We start from the raw sequence: 21,180 nt of genomic DNA on the forward strand, positions 1-21,180 counted from the left end.
AAAGGGTGTACTGCTCTCTCTTTGGGTTTCTCAACAGAATGTAAGACGGTGTGGGCAAACACACCACAGTGAGGAGTCCTGCCAAGCAGCAACACACTGGGTAAGGGCATCATGATCAGCTGCCTCAGAGTCTCCTAGGAAAGAGAGAAAAGGGGGGATGAAAGAGGGAGGATGGGTACAGAAAAGGACAACTAAAGAGTGAGACAGGAGGACAAAAAAAACACTGTTGGGATCTGGCCAATGCTATCTGAATGAGTAGGGTTGGGATTGTATAGTCAGGCATTTAAATGTGTCGACTTGGTGCCAACAGACGGAGAGGGACCAGAATGGCTGTAAGAAATGGGCAGTTTCTTTGGTGCTTCTTTATGCATAACCCTTTCAGCCTATAACACCAGTGGTGCCAAGGCACTTTCCAGTCTGGGGAATTGTTGACCAGACCTGAGTTCAAATAAAATATTTGTATTTTCTTTCAAATATGTAGCACATTTTATTTAGCCTGCGTCGAGTGCCAGGTGGGAGGGGTTTGCACTTTAGGGACTATTCCATTGGTTCCAGGGTAAGCTCAATCGAGCACAGCGAAAGTATTGGAAAGACACTAAATACTATTTGAACCCATGTCTGTTTGTTGGTCGCTACAGTGGCTAGCTAGGCTAATGTGGTGTGAATGTGTAATGCAGTGTTTAATTTCCCATTGGGAAAACCTGGGCCCCTCTTCAGTCCAGGAAACAATTAGTAAAGTCCCTAGTAAGAGAGTTCCAGTCTGGCGAGCCATGCAGATGTGATACAGTAAAATCAACCACTGCCATCCAACCAACCAGTAAATTTTTCCAGTGACCGCGACCCATTTCCAGTGAGGAATGTTCAAGGGACTGGGCTCTGGGGTCACTTTGATTTCCCCCTCGAGCTAAAATCTGATTATGAAGTGAAGTAAATTTTTTTGACTGCGGTTTATAGCAGAGTTGAGATAAAATCATCTCTTCAACTAGTGATTGGTGCACTACACACAATATAAGACTTGGATACATTTGACATAGAGATTACAGCTGCAACGTTGCAGCTGAATATGACAAAAATAATACATCTTTAAAAATCCTGTCACAAAATGCACAAATCTAAGACTAACACAAACTAGGCCAATTCCATCCCAAAATAATTATGTTTAAATATGACAGAATTTGAATCTGTCCTGAAATGATAGTGTCTGGGAAACAGACTCCATTTCATCTTTTGATCAAGCATTGTAGCCTACATTACTGCAGAGAGCGAGAGGAGAGCTGTCGTCTTCATGTGCCATCTTAGCATACCTCCCAAATTGCAATCCACTCGGTCATTAGATATCCTGATTGTTCTTGGTGTTTCTTTCCTGGTTTTGTTTTTTTTGCTGAGCAAGAATCCAAATCAAACCCTTGGGAAAGTAGAATGCTGGTAAACACACCACAGACCCTTTACATATAAACTTCATTTCAAAAGACTATCATTCTTCATGTATTTTTCTAGATGATATACTGTAATGACACACTGTGTGTGCTGTATGATGAGGGTTTGTACAAATGTTTGCCCTGTAAATAAATACAGACACTAGAATAATTGTGTTTCATACAAACAAACTAGCTAAATACATTCAGTTTCAAAATGATCTCCATACTGGAAATATAACAATATAAAGTATGTCTCGGGGCTATCACACATTCACACTGTACTATATATTCTAACCCACTGGAAGAAAACCTTAATTCTCTATTTCCCTACTGATCTTATGTCTGTATAATTGCTCTGTTTTTACATCCAAACCGCAGCATTAGACAGATAGACAGTCGTGACTGAGAGGGACTCTCTCGCTCTCTGTCGTGATCCCACCCAAATGGGTCATTCCAAAGCCTTGTAGGTCTGGCACAGGCATTACTGTAGCCTGCCTAACGACACACACTGATGGCACAGGCATTACTGTAGCCTGCCTAACGACACACACTGATGGCACAGGCATTACTGTAGCCTACCTAACGACACACACTGATGGCACAGGCATTACTGTAGCCTGCCTAACGACACACACTGATGGCACAGGCATTACTGTAGCCTGCCTAACGACACACACTGATGGCACAGGCATTACTGTAGCCTGCCTAATGACACACACTGATGGCACAGGCATTACTGTAGCCTACCTAACGACACACACTGATGGCACAGGCATTACTGTAGCCTGCCTAACGACACACACTGATGGCACAGGCATTACTGTAGCCTACCTAACGACACACACTGATGGCACAGGCATTACTGTAGCCTGCCTAACGACACACACTGATGGCACAGGCATTACTGTAGCCTGCCTAACGACACACACTGATGGCACAGGCATTACTGTAGCCTACCTAACGACACACACTGATGGCACAGATGTTTACATGGTGGATGTGGTGATATTTAGGGCAGTCGTCTTAAGAAGAGCCTGGTTGACAGTCTGGTGGGTGGCCTGGTGGCCGACCAGATCAGGCCAGGGCCGTGGACCAGATGTGCAGAGAGCTGCACTCCTCACTTCGAGGGTATTAACCCTTCCCATCATGCATTTCTTGAGACTGTGAGTGTGTGTGTGTGCGTGTCCCTTCCCTAGAACGAATGTGGTTTGACTTGCCAATCTTTCAAACTCAAATGTTCCACACAGTATAAAAGGGAGGAATGTTTAATGGTGGAAACTTAACTAAGAGGGAACATCCAGAACTGTAACTCACTAGGTAATAGGTTTTGATTTGACGGATGAGAGCGGTCAGGTTCAGAATCCTCTGACTGGGGTCGTCGATCACTTTGTTGACGCTCGGAAAAGTCGCTTTGGGATTTCTGAGGAGAGTGAAAACATTATAATAACGTTATAGCAACTTAATTACAACAACGTATTTCAGCTACAGCCACAAAGATGGTCAAGTGTTACCCGTGTGATTTCTGAAGGAAATGAAATGACATTAAATATAAATGCTATTTCTAAGATGTATTAGATGCTATTTCTACAGCCAAAGAGGTGGTGAGTTATGTGGTAAGCCAGGTGCTATAAATATATAGTACATCTGACTAAACTTGGCTTTAACTCCCATCAAACCTGCTTCTAGCTCTCTCTCTCTGTTTCTCCCTCTTTTTCTGCCCCATTACATCATTCCCCCTGTCAGGCTCATGGCATGATGAATTCACAGCCATAGCATCAGCCTGCTCCACTCTAGCCTGGTCCCAGATCTGTTTGCTCAGTCTTTCTAACTCCTATGGTCCTTGACACGTGCGAGTTGGGAAGACAGCACAAACAGATCTGGGACCAGGCTAGCAACACTCCACTCAAGCACCTAAATGAGCCCTCCCTTCACTCATCCACTCCCTTCCCAGCCATTTCAATTTCCCTAACGACTGGCAATCTGACTGACACAGTGACCTAAACCTATTTGGCAGGATGTACCCTGGTATCTGTCCATGGCTGTATTCATTAGGCAGCAAATGGAAGCAAACATTCCAAAACAGGGAGGGACTACCTGAACTGGTCCAATAAGAAACACATATGTTCGATTCCCGTTGCAAAATGTTTCACTACTGTGAGCCCGAATGAGGATGACCCCATAGTCTCCTGTAGGTCTCTGAGCCACTACTGTCTCCCTCCCTGCCATCTGTCTCGCTCTCCACATAAAACTAAACACTATCAACAAGCCCCTAATCCAGAGGGTCTCCATGCAATCCAAGGGATTATCCTAAACCTAACCCACCGGCAGGCCCCAGCATTGTGTGTGTGTGTGTGTGTGTGTGTGTGTGTGTGTGTGTGTGTGAGTGTGTGTAATTCATGCGTGTGTGTGTGTGTATGTATGTATGTGTGTGTGTGTGTGTGTGTGTGTGTGTGTGGGGGGGGGGGGGTATTGTTTTTTAGCCAGACTGTGACAGACGCTCTTATCCCCAAGAAGACAGGATATGTATATTTGTTTAAACCTCTAGTTATTTGGGTCCCTTCAAACATAACACATTAGTCCTAGAAATTGATATTACACACCCAAAAAGGCATGTACCTCGGGTTCAGAGCTAGGCTATGTCTACCCATAATAATAGTTGTTCTATGGGGTTATAGTGCCTTTTCATTGGACATCTTGGGTCTAAAAAAACTACCCGCCACACTGATGACTGTCTATCAGAGGGGACATCAGTTTGTGATGATTAGGTGGGTGATGATGATAATTCTCCCAGCCATAAGGTACCCCAACAATAAGCTACTCAGTAAGCTCTTGAAGACTTCCTTTAAGACTTTGATGGTTATGGACCTATTTTGTCCCAGATCTGTTTCGTAATGTCTTGTCAACTTCGTCGCCGTCATTGTCACATCAGCAATGGGAGGTGGAAAGACTACACGAAGTGATCTGGGACTCAGACTCAACCTTTTCTGGAAACCAATTAGAAACGTTACAGTACATATTCTTGACCGAGACAGACAGACAGACAGACAGACAAGACAGACAGACAGACAGACAGAACAGACAGACAGACAGACAGACAGACAGACAGGACAGACAGACAGACAGACAGACAGACAGACAGACAGACGACAGACAGACAGACAGACAGACAGACAGACAGACAGACAGACAGCCAGACAGACAGACAGACAGACAGGACAGACAGACAGACAGACAGACAGACAGACAGACAGACAGACAGACAGAAGACAGACAGACAGACAGACAGACAGACAGACAGACAGACAGACAGACAGACAGACAGACGACAGACAGACAGACAGACAGGACAGACAGACAGACAGACAGACCAGACAGACAGACAGAAGACAGGACAGACAGACAGACAGACAGACAGACAGACAGACAGACAGACAGACAGACAGACAGACAGACAGACAGACAGACAGACAGACAGACAGACAGACAGACAGACAGACAGACAGACAGACAGACAGACAGACAGACAGACAGACAGACAGACAGACAGACAGACAGACAGACAGACAGACAGACAGACAGACAGACAGACAGACAGACAGACAGACAGACAGACAGACAGACAGACAGACAGACAGACAGACAGACAGACAGACAGACAGACAGACAGACAGACAGACAGACAGACAGACAGACAGACAGACAGACAGACAGACAGACAGACAGACAGACAGACAGACAGACAGACAGACAGACAGACAGACAGACAGACAGACAGACAGACAGACAGACAGACAGACAGACAGACAGACAGACAGACAGACAGACAGACAGACAGACAGACAGACAGACAGACAGACAGACCAGACAGACAGACAGACAGACAGACAGACAGACAGACAGACAGACAGACAGACAGACAGACAGACAGACAGACAGACAGACAGACAGACAGACAGACAGACAGACAGACAGACAGACAGACAGACAGACAGACAGACAGACAGACAGACAGACAGACAGACAGACAGACAGACAGACAGACAGACAGACAGACAGACAGACAGACAGACAGACAGACAGACAGACAGACAGACAGACAGACAGACAGACAGACAGACAGACAGACAGACAGACAGACAGACAGGACAGACAGACAGACAGACAGACAGACAGACAGACAGACAGACAGACAGACAGACAGACAGACAGACAGACAGACAGACAGACAGACAGACAGACAGACAGACAGACAGACAGACAGACAGACAGACAGACAGACAGACAGACAGACAGACAGACAGACAGACAGACAGACAGACAGACAGACAGACAGACAGACAGACAGACAGACAGACAGACAGACAGACAGACAGACAGACAGACAGACAGACAGACAGACAGACAGACAGACAGACAGACAGACAGACAGACAGACAGACAGACAGACAGACAGACAGACAGACAGACAGACAGACAGACAGACAGACAGACAGACAGACAGACAGACAGACAGACAACAATGAACTCCTTCAGCGCAAGTGAGTGACAAAGCACACACTGTTGTGCAGCATCGACTAGTTAACAAGAACTTCAGCAGCTCTGTGCTGTGTTAGTAACAGCTGTATCCACTAGCCGACACGCAGAAACAGACAAGAACACAACTTCATTCTGAAAACACCAAATATCAGGCAGAATGACCCTGACCGACCCAGCACAACGTAGAGCTCTAAAAATAGCATTCCCAAAATGCGGCTAAATTCTGAGAGGACTGGAGTACAAACAAGTTAAGTGTTATACCACTTTGTACATACATTTTGTTTTGCATGAAGTTGGCAGCAGAACTCACTCTAATTATAGCATGCCCAAATGGAGTCAAAATGGAGTCAAAACAGCCTGGTCCCAGATCTGTTTGTGCTCTTCTTAACTCCACTGATGTCATTGTCACACCAAACATGACAACGACTGACAAGGAGTTAGCATTATAGCAGAGAGACTGGCCCTAAGATTATAGTCAAAACACAACCAAGTTAAATAGCCTATTATTATATAACTTCTCTCCTTATTAGCATGGATGATCACAGCAACATTGTGAGCAACACTGTAGCTTGCGGTCAGATGAGCAGAAGCGGGTGATAAGCCAATCATTGACATGGGCTGTGTCAAAATGTGTCAAATTCCAGCTACACTAACTGTTTTATCTGGACAGTGCTGCTCATTGGCTTGGATTAGGCTACACCAGGCCGGCATAGAGCCAACTTCCTTATTGGCTGCAGTGCATAGGGCAAAATGTGCAACTAAACAAAACAAAAAACTGACTAAACTTACATTTGAAACATGATCTTGTTCAAAACGACCCCATCCAGTAACTCGGAATAATCCAATGTCATGTTCCCATCGTTTTGCCCAAATGTCTTCACCTAAACAAAACAAAAAATATAAACATCATTATTTGCTTATTAATATGAAAATCAACGCCACGGACATTTATCATAGCTACATTTTGAACATGCAGAAGGGTACTTGCCCAAATGACAAGCGGGCTGAGCATAAATTGCTCCAGATGGGGGAGAAAAACCTCGCTTTCCATCTTGATCGATGTCCTTGATGATTGATCGATCCTTTATCAGCAAAACATATTTGATTTGATGATGACTTCTGTAGGCGTCAAAAGAGAGATCGTTTGCTTGATAAACAGAGAACACTCTTCATTCAAACATTCGTCCTATCCCTAGAGGTGAATGAAACGCAGGACACAGCCACTGTCATTGTGCGAAAGCCTGCAGCATTTCTTGTGGTCGGCAAAGATCCCGTCGCTTTAGTAAAACTATTTGAGAATTCAAGTAGCTCCCTGCTGCAGCCGCAGTGAGACTGCATAATAGCCCCGTACGCACTTTTGTCGCTAGTACACAAACTAACATGCTACATCATTTGTTTTGAAAAGATGTCGATATGTAGCCGTGGACACGCATTGTTCAAAAAAAATTCCATTGGCATTTCCCCCGCAAATGTATTCTGTCACCTACATCCCTTGGAAGACCCATTCCCTGCTGCTGCAAAGACATCTGCAGGCAGTCAGGTGGCACATACCTAACGTTTACCTCCCTCTTTCTCTCCACTCCTCACTCTCTTTCCCGTACAAAAACACATGCACGCGCGTATCAGTATCCACCTACAATTTGACGTTCTGTTGCGGGACATTCAACATACGAGTGACGCAGTGCCGGGAAAGTAGCCACACTAAGTGTGCAAAAAAAGTTACAATGATCCCTCACTCTGAATAAATCGTATCTGTGTACCGGTCCGTATCTTTGTCATGACAAAACGAGACTGATAACACACTAACCTCAGTCAAACCATCGCACATCCCTGATGCCACCACCCATATCAAATAATCCCGAGTTGGTGCTAATCCGCAGGAGCAAAAAGTGCTAATAGAGCTGTCTAAAATATCTTTAACCTTAATCTGTTGCCATGACAACGCCACCCGCCCACCCCACCCTCTCCATCTCCTCATCGCTGGGAGGAGGCAGGTCCTTTTTCATTACAAAGCGACCATAAGCAACACAGGGATAATGCTAAAGCCACGCAACTCTTCACTAGAAGAAGCAGGAATGGAAAGCACGTTTCCCATTCCATATCACCACCATAGGCGACATAAAGGCTGTTCCCTAACAACAAAATACAATTTGGACAGAAAAAGAGCAAAACATTGTATAATGCAATAACCCGCAATCCAAATCCAAACAAAAAAACTATCAAACGATAGGCCCCATTACATGTTTATAACAATTTACAACACGATTAAGCCTAGGCTGTAATTTCAACATGAATAGTCTATAATAAAACTTACTAAAAATGTTGATATCAAACTTTGCGGTGAAGATACAACTAACTGAACATGAAAAAGTAATTCTCATCTCTCATTGAATTAATTTACACAGTGACAACCCAGAGCCATTTGACATCCAATATAATACTATAGCACCATCATGTGTTCAAAATAAGTACTACCACACTCCTGATGTTGCTTCATGTGGTGCCCGGCACGAACGCAAGGCACGTGCCCTGGGCCCCGATCTCCAGGGGGCCGCCAACCAAATTATTATAACACAACTTTTTCTTGTTGGGGGGGAGGAGCGTATGATAGCAAAATCTGTAGAATTGCAGGAAATTATCTATAAACTGCTAAATTCTTTCTCAGCCTCATGGCAAAATGTGTAAATAGTAGGCAATTTACTTTAAAACCGCAACATTTTCTCATAGTCTCATGACAAAATGTGTAGAATAGCATTATAGAACATAGATTTTAGGCATGAAGTTAACTGTTAACTGTCACCCCCCCCCCCCCCCCCCTTTTTCTGCTACTTCCAGTTGGAATTGTTTCAGAACAGTGGAAATAAGGACAAGGTATCGTTTTTATTACAGTCAAGTATAAAATAAGTTCACATTATATTATGGATCAACAAGGCGAAACTGTATCATAAATATATCATAAGTATAGTGTACATTCCATGTATGTTAATGAATCATTCCTACTTACATAGGCCTACTGGCTTCTGTATAATGATATTCTTCTGTTCTAGGTTAAATTAGCCTCTTGTCCTTGAGCGTGTGTGTACTAAGAAGGAAGGGGGGGGGGGGCATTTTGGCAGTTCCCCCAAAAGGCAAAAGGCATGCCATGCAATTGCACACAGGTAACATCCTACCAGTTATATTGTAATTTGTTTATATGACAATAAGTCTAGAAAGAGATGTCGTCTCCATGTCAGCATGTGAAATATAATTAAGGCAAAGCATTTTATGTTAACTATGATTTTTTTAGTGGTTATATAGATTATTAGAAAAGGTTAAAATACTGAGGTATTCTTGTCAAACTGAATGCATAATCAGACAATACAAAATGCATATATATTTCAGTGTGTGTAAATGTAGAGGTCCTGAAAGAAATGAGACCATTAGAATAGTCGTTTTTGTTCGACCTCCATGCTGCTCATGCTTATAACAGTGCATATAATGGTCCACATAACCAGATTTGTGCATCTTCGGGGTAATCCATATTTGGCCGTCATCAAACATGGGGTGCATTCATTAGTACGCACCACAGTTTTGCAACAGAAACATTTTTGCCCATGAAAACGAGAGTTTCATATTGGACATTTTTAATTCGGTCCCACCCCCTTTCGGCCTGTTTGCGTCCGTTTAGTTCCTAGTGAATACACCCTTGTTTCATGACAAGTTAAAGGGAAAGTTGTGCTGATAGTTTATTAATAGGGGTCGTTAGACTCATTCCAGGTCTCTTTGCCCTCCTTGTTATCCGTCAGACTCTTGACCTCTGGTTGTTGTGGAGGTTGCTGTATTTGCTACACTCTGGAGTCCTATTACAGGCCTGGAAGGTTTTAGCGTAGTGCGAATGCCAGTCTCTCTCGAATACAGCCTTCACCTGTTCCAGGATTGTGGCGCCCCTCTCCTTGAGAGTTTGTGTTGGTTTGATGACGAGTCCGGTCCCAGCGTTATAGACAAACTCACTCCCCACCCAGTCGTGATTACCTGAGGAAATAGAGGCAACGCACATCAGATATCATATCATTGTGCCCTGGAGTGCTGAATTGTGGTTGACCGTTTGCTAATCTCCAAAATGTGTGTGTGTGTGTGTGTGGGGGGGGGGGTTAAGAGTAAAGGATAATATGTCTTCTCCGTATAAATAACTGTATAATCAATGATACAGTAGATTCCCAGTGACATCTGGATCACTGACCTATGTACACAGCACTGTCGGTCACCATGTACTTATTGTGGTTGATTCCTGGTTGACTATTAGCCATCTGCTCCCTCCTGCTAAAAAACTTCTGCAGGAAAAGAAGATTAAAGTCATAAAACCAAATTGATATCCACCGTAATAGAGGCAATGCTAGTGCACTGTACGGCTTCAAGTTGCTTTAAAACTCTATGAGCCATCATACATCTGAATTCCTGAGCCACTTTATTCTGAAAGGAATATTACAGTCCAACATCAATGTTTTTAGAAGTTTTAGAAGTAATCAAAAGTACTCTAATGTCGAGATGAAGTCACCCACACCCTTGATTGTGCAAAACCAGCTACAGTACGTGGTATTTCAGAGTGTAATATACAGTACATCTCTTTAATAGGCCTTTCACAGTCTTTCTTTTCCTTCACTCACCACTTCTAGGGAGCAGTTGGCCAGCTCCATGCACAGTGACTCGAGGGACATCACGAAGTTAAAGGTGAGCGGGTGGGTCTGCTTCCAGAAACTAATGAGCATGCGAACTTTGACCCCTCGCAGGACCACAGCCTCACGTATCATCTCATCGATAGGAGACCAGTATCTATGTCGATGGAAGGGTCACAAAGTCACAGGAAATGAGATGCACAGCAGAGAACCACTGGGTGTTAGAAGAACACTTTGAGCCACAATCCTTCATGTGTGTTTCAGCCAATGGCACCCCTGCCACTTGGTTTGCTAAAAAGCGGAGGGTTTGGGCTCTCAAATTCATAAATCAAGGCACGGATGCAAACTACGGCTGAGCTCAGATTGCAGATTGCAGAAGGTATAGCTACAGCTTGTATGACATATATTATGTCATTGGTCCAACTATAATGAGCACATTGTGAAAAGATGCATAGGCTCATTATCGGATATTGGGAAGCATCACCTTGAAACTAAAGACCCTCCAGACCTTCTGGTGAGTAGGGGAAGGTAGTCTGTGACAGAGATGTAGATGAACAACTTGGCCTCCTGCATCACATGCTGTATGCCATCTATGTCCTTGGCCCGATCCTTAGGACAGAAGAGGTCAGGAGAGGTCTGAGGAGGGAAGGAAGGAACCAAGAAAGGAATCAGAATTAAGATGAGAACACACATTCAAATGATTCAATTTGACTTGTTTTGATTGCAGGTTATATTAAAGACAGTCAACTATTTCAATAAGTAGAGCTTCAGCATTTCATAGCTTCACTTTATTACTGCCTTCTATGTGACAGCCTATATTTCACACTTTCAAAACAAAGGTTATTTTCCAATTTCCCATTTCCTACATTTTAAGCAGTCTCAATATTTAATATAGTCTGAGATGTAGGGGGGGGGTAGCGGGTCGAAACGAGGACGGACATAACCCCAACATGCGTCATTGTCAGAAGTGAGCTGAGGGGAACAGAGGCAGAGGAGGAGGGCAAGGTTTTGCCAACAGCAGCATCACAGTAGGACGCCGTACCATCATTACTTCCTGTTATGATGATGAATGTGTTCTCTGTAGCTGATCAACACATCATCCCTAGGGGGATGGAGAGATTCATTACTGTCAAATTAGACGCTGGCGCGTTGAACGGAGACGTTTCATTTGTTTCTCTGCGTAACATTTACATGATTAATCACCCGGATGGGTGTCGGTTTAATAATTGATAAAGCAATCTGTTATGGGTGTCATAATGTTTTGTCCATCTAGTTCTGGACATTCTAGGGTACAAGAACATTTTGTAAATATCAGCAGCATGGTCAAGTAATAATATGTCTAGTAAAACTGCTTAGGGGTAGTTATGGTTAGGGTTAGTTAGGGTTATTTAGGCTTAGTTAGGGTTATTTAAAGTTAGTTAGGGTTAGGGTTAGTTAGGGTTGGTTAGGGTTAGGGTAAATTAGGATTAGTTAGCATTCGGGTACGTTAGGATTGGTTAGGGTTGGTTAGGGTTAGTTAGGGCTATGGTTAGGGTACATTAGGGTAAATTAGGATTAGGGTTAGTAAGGTTTATTCTATTCCATTTCAACAAGAGTGAAAAACATAACTCCAAAACTCCTATAGCAAGACAATGTTATGGTTTGTAGACCAGTGGTGGCTGGTGTCACTATACATCGGAGGACAGGCTCATTGTAATGCCTGGGATGGAAGAAATGGAACGCAGCCCATCCTCCGATTCCTCCCTCCACCAGCCTCCACTGATCTGCTCTATGTAATACACAGTACATAACAACAAATCCTCACCGACACATAAGCGGTAACCTCTGTATCATTGAGGTACAGCGTTACGGGGTTGTCCTTGCCGTAGAGGGCCGTGACCCTCTTAGACCAGATAGAAGGGACGTAGTCTCTGTACTGGAGCTGCCAGTAAAAGGAGAAGACCCTATGGAGGTCTATAGCCAGACAGCTGCAGTTATAAACCACCACCCCCAACTCCTTCCTCTGTGGAGAGATGCAGGGAAGAGACGGAGGGAGAGGAGGAGGCAATGTGGTTGACAGTGTGGTTATTAAAGAGAGAATGAGTGTGTTGACTGGGCGGCTGAGAGACTCCTCAAACAGACTAGTTATATGCACTATAAGTGAATACTTGTCTGATGAACACATTGTTTGTTTCAGTGTTTGTGGACTATATACCTGTTTATTTCAGCTGACAAAGACTGCTGACAGCTCATTATTGCATGTACAGGACCTTGAGAAATTTCTGTTCTCTGCTGACATTTCTGCTAGAGTGTGTAGATTTCTGTTGTCTTGCACTGTGTGTGTGTGTGTGTGTGTGTGTGTGTGTGTGTGTGTGTGTGTGTGTGTGTGTGTTGACTCCTCATTGGCCAATATGTTAATTACATTCAATGGGAGTTCAACCACCAGCTGGCATTACGGCATGAAAGTGCCAGGTAATCACTTCTCTAATCACTAATGGACTAGATCAGGGTTTGCCAAACCCGGTCCTGGGGCCCACCCTGGGTGCACGTTTTGGTATGTGCCCTAACACCACACAGCTGATTCAAATAATCAAAGGTTGATGATGAGTTGGCTATTTGAATCAGCTGTGTAGTGCTAGGTCAAAAACCAAAACATTCACCCAGGGGGGACCCAGGACCGAGTTTGGGAAACCCTAGTCTAGAACTGGTACCTTGGACAGTGATCTCCAGTCCATGCTGGCACTGCCAATGAACACATGCCTCCTATCAACAACCCAGAAATTGGAGTGCAGTCCGCCTCTGGTCAGAGCTGACATATTCACAAAGCCAACCTCGGCACCTGCAGGGGGAAAGGAAGTCAGGGAAGAAGAATACTTTATTGTCCATTTTCTTGGAGAGAATGGAAATGGGTCTTTTTGCTTAATCAGCCCAACTCCAAGGGATTGGAAGCACAGGGACGGCCTCAGTGTAGAACCCCAGGAGCCGTTTAGAAGGGAGCAGTGAAGTACCTTGCTGAAGGACACAAACTCCAGACAAACATTTAGGCTTCTAAAGCCCTGTTTCTATTGGCCCCTTAAATCACGGCCACATTCGAGAAGAAAGGCCAATGTGGCCTGTGGCTGACAGAAAGACATACAGGCAGCCTTGGAGGCAGGAGGCAATTTGACAAGGAAGCAGTTAAGTTGGATCCATTTGCACATTCATGTTGTTTGACCTTGTGGACTCAAGTTTGCCGGAGAGCTCAAGGAGTGAGAGTGGACCTCATACTGTGATGGATGTTGTATAAAATGTTGTATAAACTGGGTGGTTCGAGCCCTAAATGCTGATTGGCTGACAGCGGTAGTATATCAGACAGTATACCACGGGTATGACAAAATGTTATAGAAAGTGCTGTATCTGCTTTCCTTTAGATAAATATGAGACACTGTAGCCTACAGATGTAGGGTCTAAATTTGAGGACGTTTGCTACAGCAGGAAAATAATCCTGCAGCAAGAGGAAATGTGAATTATTATGTGGATTATAATTAATGGACATATTTGTAGGGGTTGATATATTTTTTGTTAGGGCAAATCAAGTCTAAATTTTCAATGTGGAAATTATCAATTTTAGAAGCCTTTTAAAAACTCAAATGCACTACAAGTTTGCATTTCTGCTCTGCAGGAAAATTCTCAACAACAAAATAGTTATTCAATTAAGCTCTTACATCTGTATGCATAATTGGGCACACACAGTACTATAGGCCATCAATGAATAATACATTGCTGTTTTTATATATTATGTGGAGTGATATGAATGAAGTGTCACTTACCATGCTCTGTTAGTTTCTGCAGTTCAGCAGAGTCTGTGAGACTGCTGGCAATCTTCAATTTAACCTCCCGAGTCTTGAGGTTGAGCAGTTTCTGGAACAGGAGCTGGCCCTGAGACATAAAAGGATATGTACAGTATGACTGTTATTATTCCCTCTGCACTGTGAATGTCCTTATCCAAAGACTGTTGCAGGTTTTGTGTGGCTTAGTATCAATTTCTGCTGCTGGGCGCAATGCTGATATAATGGAATAGCACTTTGCCAAAGTAGAACATTTGTAGAACGGTCCATAGTTTTATAGTTTGCGATATATGATGATGAAGAAGAAGAAGAAGTAGAATAAGATGAAGAAGTGGCATTATTGTTACATGATACCTGTTTGCCAGAGTTGGGCCATGTCTCTTGGTCCCATGAGTTGAGGTTCCAGACGGGAGATACCACCTCCACTGAGTGCTTGGCCTGGTCCAACAGGCTGTTGAGACCTGTGGAGAGGGGCACGTGGGTTGTACCATCTACGGAAAGGGGGAGGTCCTCCGGAATGTTCTCCACAAGGACAATGCTGATGAGAAAGCATACAGTTTTAATCATAAAAATCATGTACATCATTTCAGATCTCTGAAATCGATGATGCAGACATCTAAGACCTATGTTTATGATAGCATCTTAGGGCCTTGGAAGATTTTGACTCCTGTCAATTCTAACAATGTTGTAGGCATGTAGATTTACTTGTTACAGATAGGTAGCCCTGCTGACTGTTTTGGACCTTTGTAATGACTTTCATTTAGCTAGCGCAAGTATTTGGTTCTGGGTTCCTCGATTATAGTTCCTGTACCTCTTACCGACAGTGTCTGTTACAGTTCTCTTCTGTGATTCCGTCCTCGTCCTCCCCCCAGACGTCTACTGCGGAGAAGGTGAGAGCCACCAGCACAGCGAAGCAGCACAGCAGAGCAAAGATGGCTATGCACTTCTGCTGAGACTGGAAGACAGGGAGGAACATACATCATGATCATTAGACACCAAACGGAAGGAAATAGAATGAAATATGGATGACTAAAGTGGACTTCTGTCGGGACCGAAAGACAGAGAGACAAACACAACACATCAAATCAGGGTTGTGTTCATTAGGCAGCAAACAGACTGAAACATGGATGCACAGCCTGGACTTGTCCAATGAGAAAGGGTCATTTTTGTTTTCTGTTGCAAATACTTAGATATGGTGTGCCCTAGTGAATACAACCCTGGAGTTATCCAATAGCTAACACAAATACTTGTTTTGCATTGTAAAATCATTTAAAACGTATGCCCTAAAGAACATGATCCACATCAACCCATAAATGCACCTCTCAATCTGTCCCCTTGTAATTTGTTTACATCCCAGACTATGACTAATAGAAATGCAGCCAAGGGAGCAAAACTGACAACGAACCGTTTTTGAAAGGAACCTCAATGGATTTATTAAATGCACCTCAATCTCTTCTTTCCTGACTAGGACTAATCTCAGCCAAGAAGCAAAACTGACTTGATGAACTATTGACAAGTCCATTAGGTCTCAGGTGTTACACAACAAGAAAATCATCCTGCATTAGATTTGTATATCAATCATCAATACATTTGAATAGCAGTCAGGATTTAACCAATCGATAACCCAAATATAACGTCATTGGACTGTGCAGTCAGACACCAGATGTGACAAAGGAAGGTATGGTCCATATTTAAAGCAGGCATTGAGTGCGTCTGAGCCGGACAGTGGAAGTAATCAATTCTCATTGGAGGCAGCGAAGCACATTTCCTCGGCTGCAATCCTCCGGTGGCTAGCTCCAGGCATTCCAAATGAATGGGCTGAGAATGGACGATGCTAGCTTACGGTCTAATGCTAATATATTGAATATTGATAGTGGATGTCCTATTCTAGAGATCCTGCCATCCTCCAACACACGATACAGTATATGCTGCAGTGGAACACTTGAGTTTAGGTTGGAGAGGCTGTTATAACTCTCCATTGCATGGCATTTAAAAACAAACTATTACAATGTTTATATAGTGTCACATTTTGACTTGAGTACAGCTGAACCAAGCCCCATTTCTTTGATAGTCACGACACTTGGCAAATTGGTTCCTCTTGAGTTGAAATCATTTCAAATACTTGACCTGTGTCTGATGAAGCTTGCCTTGCTAAATGGAACTTATACAGTAGTCCTAAAAATTCACAGCCACAAAGGGTGATCAAATGAAGATCCTACATCTGTAGGGGTCTTGTACTATATGGTCAGTTTTGAATGAGGATGGAGGGATCACAAGTCATTGATGAAATGTGCGTTTGGTCCATGGTTTCCTTTTCCCTGGGGATCAACACACACACGGCCAATATCTCTCATATCCTACTTTATGCTAAGAAGAAGCTGAGGGGACAAGTGAAGTGGAACAGTCTTCCTGTAATGAATACTCAGGGAGAAAAGGTGTAGATTCCCACACAGAGCACGGAAGGTGTTTATTTTGCCTTCGTAGAAGGCAGGCAATGGTCATAAAAAGGCAGGAGCAACAAAAATAGGACTGAAGGCTATAACTGGTTCTCACAAACGAGCTAGGAACACACTTAGTAGAGTCAGAACAAACAATACCTCACAAAGGCACAAACAGAATGAACTGAACTAAATAAGGAGCTGATGAGACCAGGTGAGAAACAAACACAGGTGAAATCAATGAACAAAAATGAAAGACAGGGCCACGTTCAAGAACACGAAGAAACAGGGCTACGTTCAAGAACACAACGAAACAGAACACGAGGTTGACTAAGAAAATAAATACAGGACCTTACACTTCCAAACCAAACTGAAGGCAAATTTGATTCACAGAAAAACGATGTTTAAAGGAAAGAAAGAAGGAAAACACTGTTCTATTGAAGTAAAAGAACAGGGGCTTAGGTATGTAGGGCTTTTCTACAGCTGCCCTACGCCCGCCTGAATTGGTCAGGCGCATCAGAGCTGAAAGGATTTTGTTCAACCTTAAACTGGCTACTTTGCTGTATATCTACTTTTGGGGGTCTTTTTTTGTCTGTTAGTAGATGTAGTAGATGTAAATTATATCTTTAATAGTATAAGGGGTGCAACTTTGGTTTCAGAAGTGGGGGGGACATCATTATTATAATTTATTTTGTATCATCTTTTTTTTTTACCCAATCCGATAAACACTCTAAACAGCCTACTCGGAGGCGTCCGCATGGTCCTAAAGTACGCCGCTGCCTCGTTTTGTATCACATTCCAATGATAAAACTGGGAGGACAAAAATGCAAACGCAGAATGTTGGGGGGGACATGCCCCAGTGAAAGTTGCGCCCCTGAGTGTAAGTATCTATTTTATACAACAGTATTGTGAAGACACATCCCCTTGGGGGACAGTAAAGATGAAAATGTTCTTCTCCTAGTGGGTTGGATGTATGTAGCTTTAATTGAGGGCCAATCTGATTCTCTCGGTTGTTTGGCCCTTTGGCACGACTGTTGACGGCGCCTGTATCAGTGTTGCGCTGTGTGTGGCTGTCACCATCACATTATGTATTCTCTTTCTCTCTTTTCTTCTCCCATTTTGTATTTGAATCAACATCCTCCCTTGGCCCCTGCCAGCTTGTCTACTGTCTTTGGGTGAGGGAGCTTTGCCCTCAACCCTTCTTCCACAACTGTAGTTTTTTAAGATTCTATATAGTCAAGAATTTGCCACCATTACAACCAATAAAACTTCTGACAGCTAGATTTTGTATTTTCATCACCATCCCTCTCTGGCCCCTTGTCAGCTTGTTTAGGTGCCTTTGGGTGAAGGAGCAATGCAAATTTCCCCCTTTTTCCAGCAGCTTTTTAAAACTTCAAGTAGTCAGACATTTACCATCATTCACAACCTATGAAACTTTTGCCAGTGAAGCAAAACAAAGATTGGTCGAAGTCAGAAAAAACAATACAACTTTTGACAGCTAGTGAAACAAAAAGTGTCACTCCTCAGCTATAACATGTTGAGAATGGCCAGTCCACATAGAAAAATATTGTCAAGTCGATTTCAAACCCGGGCCATCATCTACTCTCCTCTCTGTCTGTCTCGGGCGCTCATGCGGAACGAAGGAGAAACAGCCCGGATGCACTTTGTCTGTCGCGCCAAGGGAACGAGGGAACCGCTCCTCCCTTCAATTAATTTAGCGGCGTCAAGGACCTCGCCACGTTTCGCTGGTGTTAATACCCATGGGGAAATTCATCCGCAATAAATACAAGCCAGACCTGTCAGACACTATCCCGGCATAAACCCAGAATGACATTTTCTGGTATCATTTTGAATTCCACAGCAAAATGTTATTTAATTATATAATTTAAAAAACACTATTCTCGGTGACCAATTGTATCTGTATGCAACTAATTACAAGTAAAGCCTACTCTTCTGGATATTATAATCAACCAATCAAATCTCATTATGATCAAGCATTAAAATCTCACGGAGAAAAGTTACTCAGCCGAAATGAGCCAGTATGTTCTGTAAGGACATTAACACCCAATTCTGTACAATATAATGAATAATAATGTACATAAATGATTCTAAAGAATAAAAAAGGAAGGTGATGAATGAATACATCATTGGTAAATCTCAAACTCACCTTCATAGGCTCCTGTGGCTGTGTAGTTGGTGCTGCCATGAGTCCTTTAAACTTCACACACCTGGTCAACTAACGGTCAACTAATGGTTAATCACATTAGACATTCTCCAGTCTCAGTGACCTAGTAAACCATGACCCTGTCCTCGTAAACCATTACTATGACCCTGTCCTCACAGTGTCCCCTTGTCCTCATAATGCTGTTGCTCTGGCCCCGACAGTGTGTGTGATGCGTGGTGTAGTCCGAGGTCTGTCCCGGTAAGCCCTGACATGGTTTCTCCACTTCCTCTCTGGCTCTTCCTTTGTGCGTTCTTCTACTCTGTCCACAGTGATAGTGTGAAAGTGTGTGTGTTTCGATGTGTGTGTGTTGGGATGTGTGTGTTTGGATGTGTGTGTGTGCTCTCTCTACTCCTCTCCACACTGACAGAAGCAGAGGGAGAGATAGAGTAGGAACAGGACTGTGCCCACCCCTTCAGTCCAAACATCCAATGTGAAAGCTCTCTCCAAGCTGAGCCCCCTCCCTCCCTCCCTCCCTCCCTCCCTCCCTCCCTCCCTCCCTCCCTCCCTCCCTCCCTCCCTCCCTCCCTCCCTCCCTCCCTCCCTCCCTCCCTCCCTCCCTCCCTCCCTCCCTCCCTCCCTCCCTCCCTCCCTCCCTCCCCTCTTCTTCTTTCCAACCCGCTCCTCTCCCTTAATTTATTCCTTCCTATCTGCCCTGTGAAGCAAAACTCAACCGGCAGAAAGCAAATGGACCTTGCTAGGGACTAGAATGAAATCCCCAAACATTTCCACTGGGTACATACCCACATACCCACTGGGCAGAAACTAAAGAAACATACCCACTGGGCAGAAACTAAAGAAACATACCCACTGGGCAGAAACTAAAGAAACATACCCACTGGGCAGAAACTAAAGAAACATACCCACTGGGCAGAAACTAAAGAAACATACCCACTGGGCAGAAACTAAAGAAACATACCCACTGGGCAGAAACTAAAGAAACATACCCACTGGGCAGAAACTAAAGAAACATACCCACTGGGCAGGAACTAAAGAAACATACCCACTGGGCAGAAACTAAAGAAACATACCTACTGGGCAGAAACTAAAGAAACATACCCACTGGACAGAAACTAAAGAAACATACCCACTGGGCAGGAACTAAAGAAACATACCCACTGGGCAGAAACTAAAGAAACATACCCACTGGACAGAAACTAAAGAAACATACCCACTGGGCAGAAACTAAAGAAACATACCCACTGGGCAGAAACTAAAGAAACATACCCACTGGGCAGAAACTAAAGAAACATACCCACTGGGCAGAAACTAAAGAAACATACCCACTGGGCAGAAACTAAAGAAACATACCCACTGGACAGAAACTAAAGAAACATACCCACTGGGCAGGAACTAAAGAAACATACCCACTGGGCAGAAACTAAAGAAACATACCCACTGGACAGAAACTAAAGAAACATACCCACTGGGCAGAAACTAAAGAAACATACCCACTGGGCAGAAACTAAAGAAACATACCCACTGGGCAGAAACTAAAGAAACATACCCACTGGGCAGAAACTAAAGAAACATACCCACTGGGCAGAAACTAAAGAAACATACCCACTGAGCAGAAACTAAAGAAACATACCCACTGAGCAGAAACTAAAGAAACATACCCACTGGGCAGAAACTAAAGAAACATACCCACTGGCTATAGGGCAGAAACTAAAGAAACATACCCACTGGGCAGAAACTAAAGAAACATACCCACTGAGCAGAAACTAAAGAAACATACCCACTGGGCAGAAACTAAAGAAACATACCTACTGGGTATAGGGCAGAAACTAAAGAAACATACCCACTGGGTATAGGGCAGAAACTAAAGAAACATACCCACTGGGTATAGGGCAGAAACTAAAGAAACATACCCACTGGGTATAGGGCAGAAACTAAAGAAACATACCCACTGGGCAGGAACTAAAGAAACATACCCACTGGGTATAGGGCAGAAACTAAAGAAACATACCCACTGGGCAGGAACTAAAGAAACATACCCACTGGGCAGAAACTAAAGAAACATACCTACTGGGCAGAAACTAAAGAAACATACCTACTGGGTATAGGGCAGAAACTAAAGAAACATACCCACTGGGCAGAAACTAAAGA

The 21,180-nt window shown here is 43.6% G+C and overlaps 2 protein-coding genes across 4 annotated transcripts in view; both read right to left on the bottom strand.

Moving 5' to 3' along the window:
• The window catches only part of LOC109880311 (girdin), a 34,155-nt gene extending 26,463 nt beyond the window's left edge, over positions 1-7,692 (bottom strand). For 2 of the 3 annotated variants that reach the window (XM_031799575.1, XM_031799576.1), the window contains exons 1-4: positions 6,943-7,692; positions 6,744-6,835; positions 2,733-2,838; positions 65-134 (exon numbers count right to left, since the gene is read on the bottom strand). In XM_031799575.1, coding sequence (XP_031655435.1) covers positions 65-134; positions 2,733-2,838; positions 6,744-6,835; positions 6,943-7,005 — 331 coding nt within the window. In that variant the 5' untranslated portion in view covers positions 7,006-7,692. The remainder of the gene's footprint in view (positions 1-64; positions 135-2,732; positions 2,839-6,743; positions 6,836-6,942) is intronic. The other variant, XM_031799574.1, reaches the window with a different exon arrangement.
• Positions 7,693-8,815: 1,123 nt separating this feature from the next.
• Positions 8,816-19,433, bottom strand: LOC109880319 (inactive phospholipase D5). Its single transcript, XM_020472531.2, has 10 exons — positions 19,018-19,433; positions 15,231-15,367; positions 14,767-14,950; positions 14,395-14,503; positions 13,297-13,424; positions 12,411-12,608; positions 11,091-11,242; positions 10,598-10,763; positions 10,174-10,264; positions 8,816-9,965 (listed from the first exon to the last, which is right to left on the bottom strand). The coding sequence occupies exons 1-10, from the start codon at positions 19,054-19,056 to the stop codon at positions 9,736-9,738; spliced, it is 1,434 nt and encodes a 477-aa protein (XP_020328120.2). The 5' UTR covers positions 19,057-19,433; the 3' UTR covers positions 8,816-9,735.
• Positions 19,434-21,180: the final 1,747 nt, after the last annotated feature.

Source organism: Oncorhynchus kisutch, linkage group LG20 (genome assembly GCF_002021735.2).
Source record: "Oncorhynchus kisutch isolate 150728-3 linkage group LG20, Okis_V2, whole genome shotgun sequence".
In the NCBI taxonomy this organism is placed as follows: domain Eukaryota; kingdom Metazoa; phylum Chordata; class Actinopteri; order Salmoniformes; family Salmonidae; genus Oncorhynchus; species Oncorhynchus kisutch.

What these genes read in the sequence shown, in the direction of transcription:
- LOC109880319 (XM_020472531.2), bottom strand. Translation starts at nt 19,056, where the DNA reads ATGGCAGCACCAACTACACAGCCACAGGAGCCTATGAAG. An exon ending in GGCCCAACTCTGGCAAACAG is followed by an intron (nt 14,504 to 14,766) that starts GTATCATGTAAC and finishes TTTATGTCTCAG; the next exon opens with GGCCAGCTCCTGTTCCAGAA. An exon ending in GCAGAAACTAACAGAGCATG is followed by an intron (nt 13,425 to 14,394) that starts GTAAGTGACACT and finishes TTCCCCCTGCAG; the next exon opens with GTGCCGAGGTTGGCTTTGTG.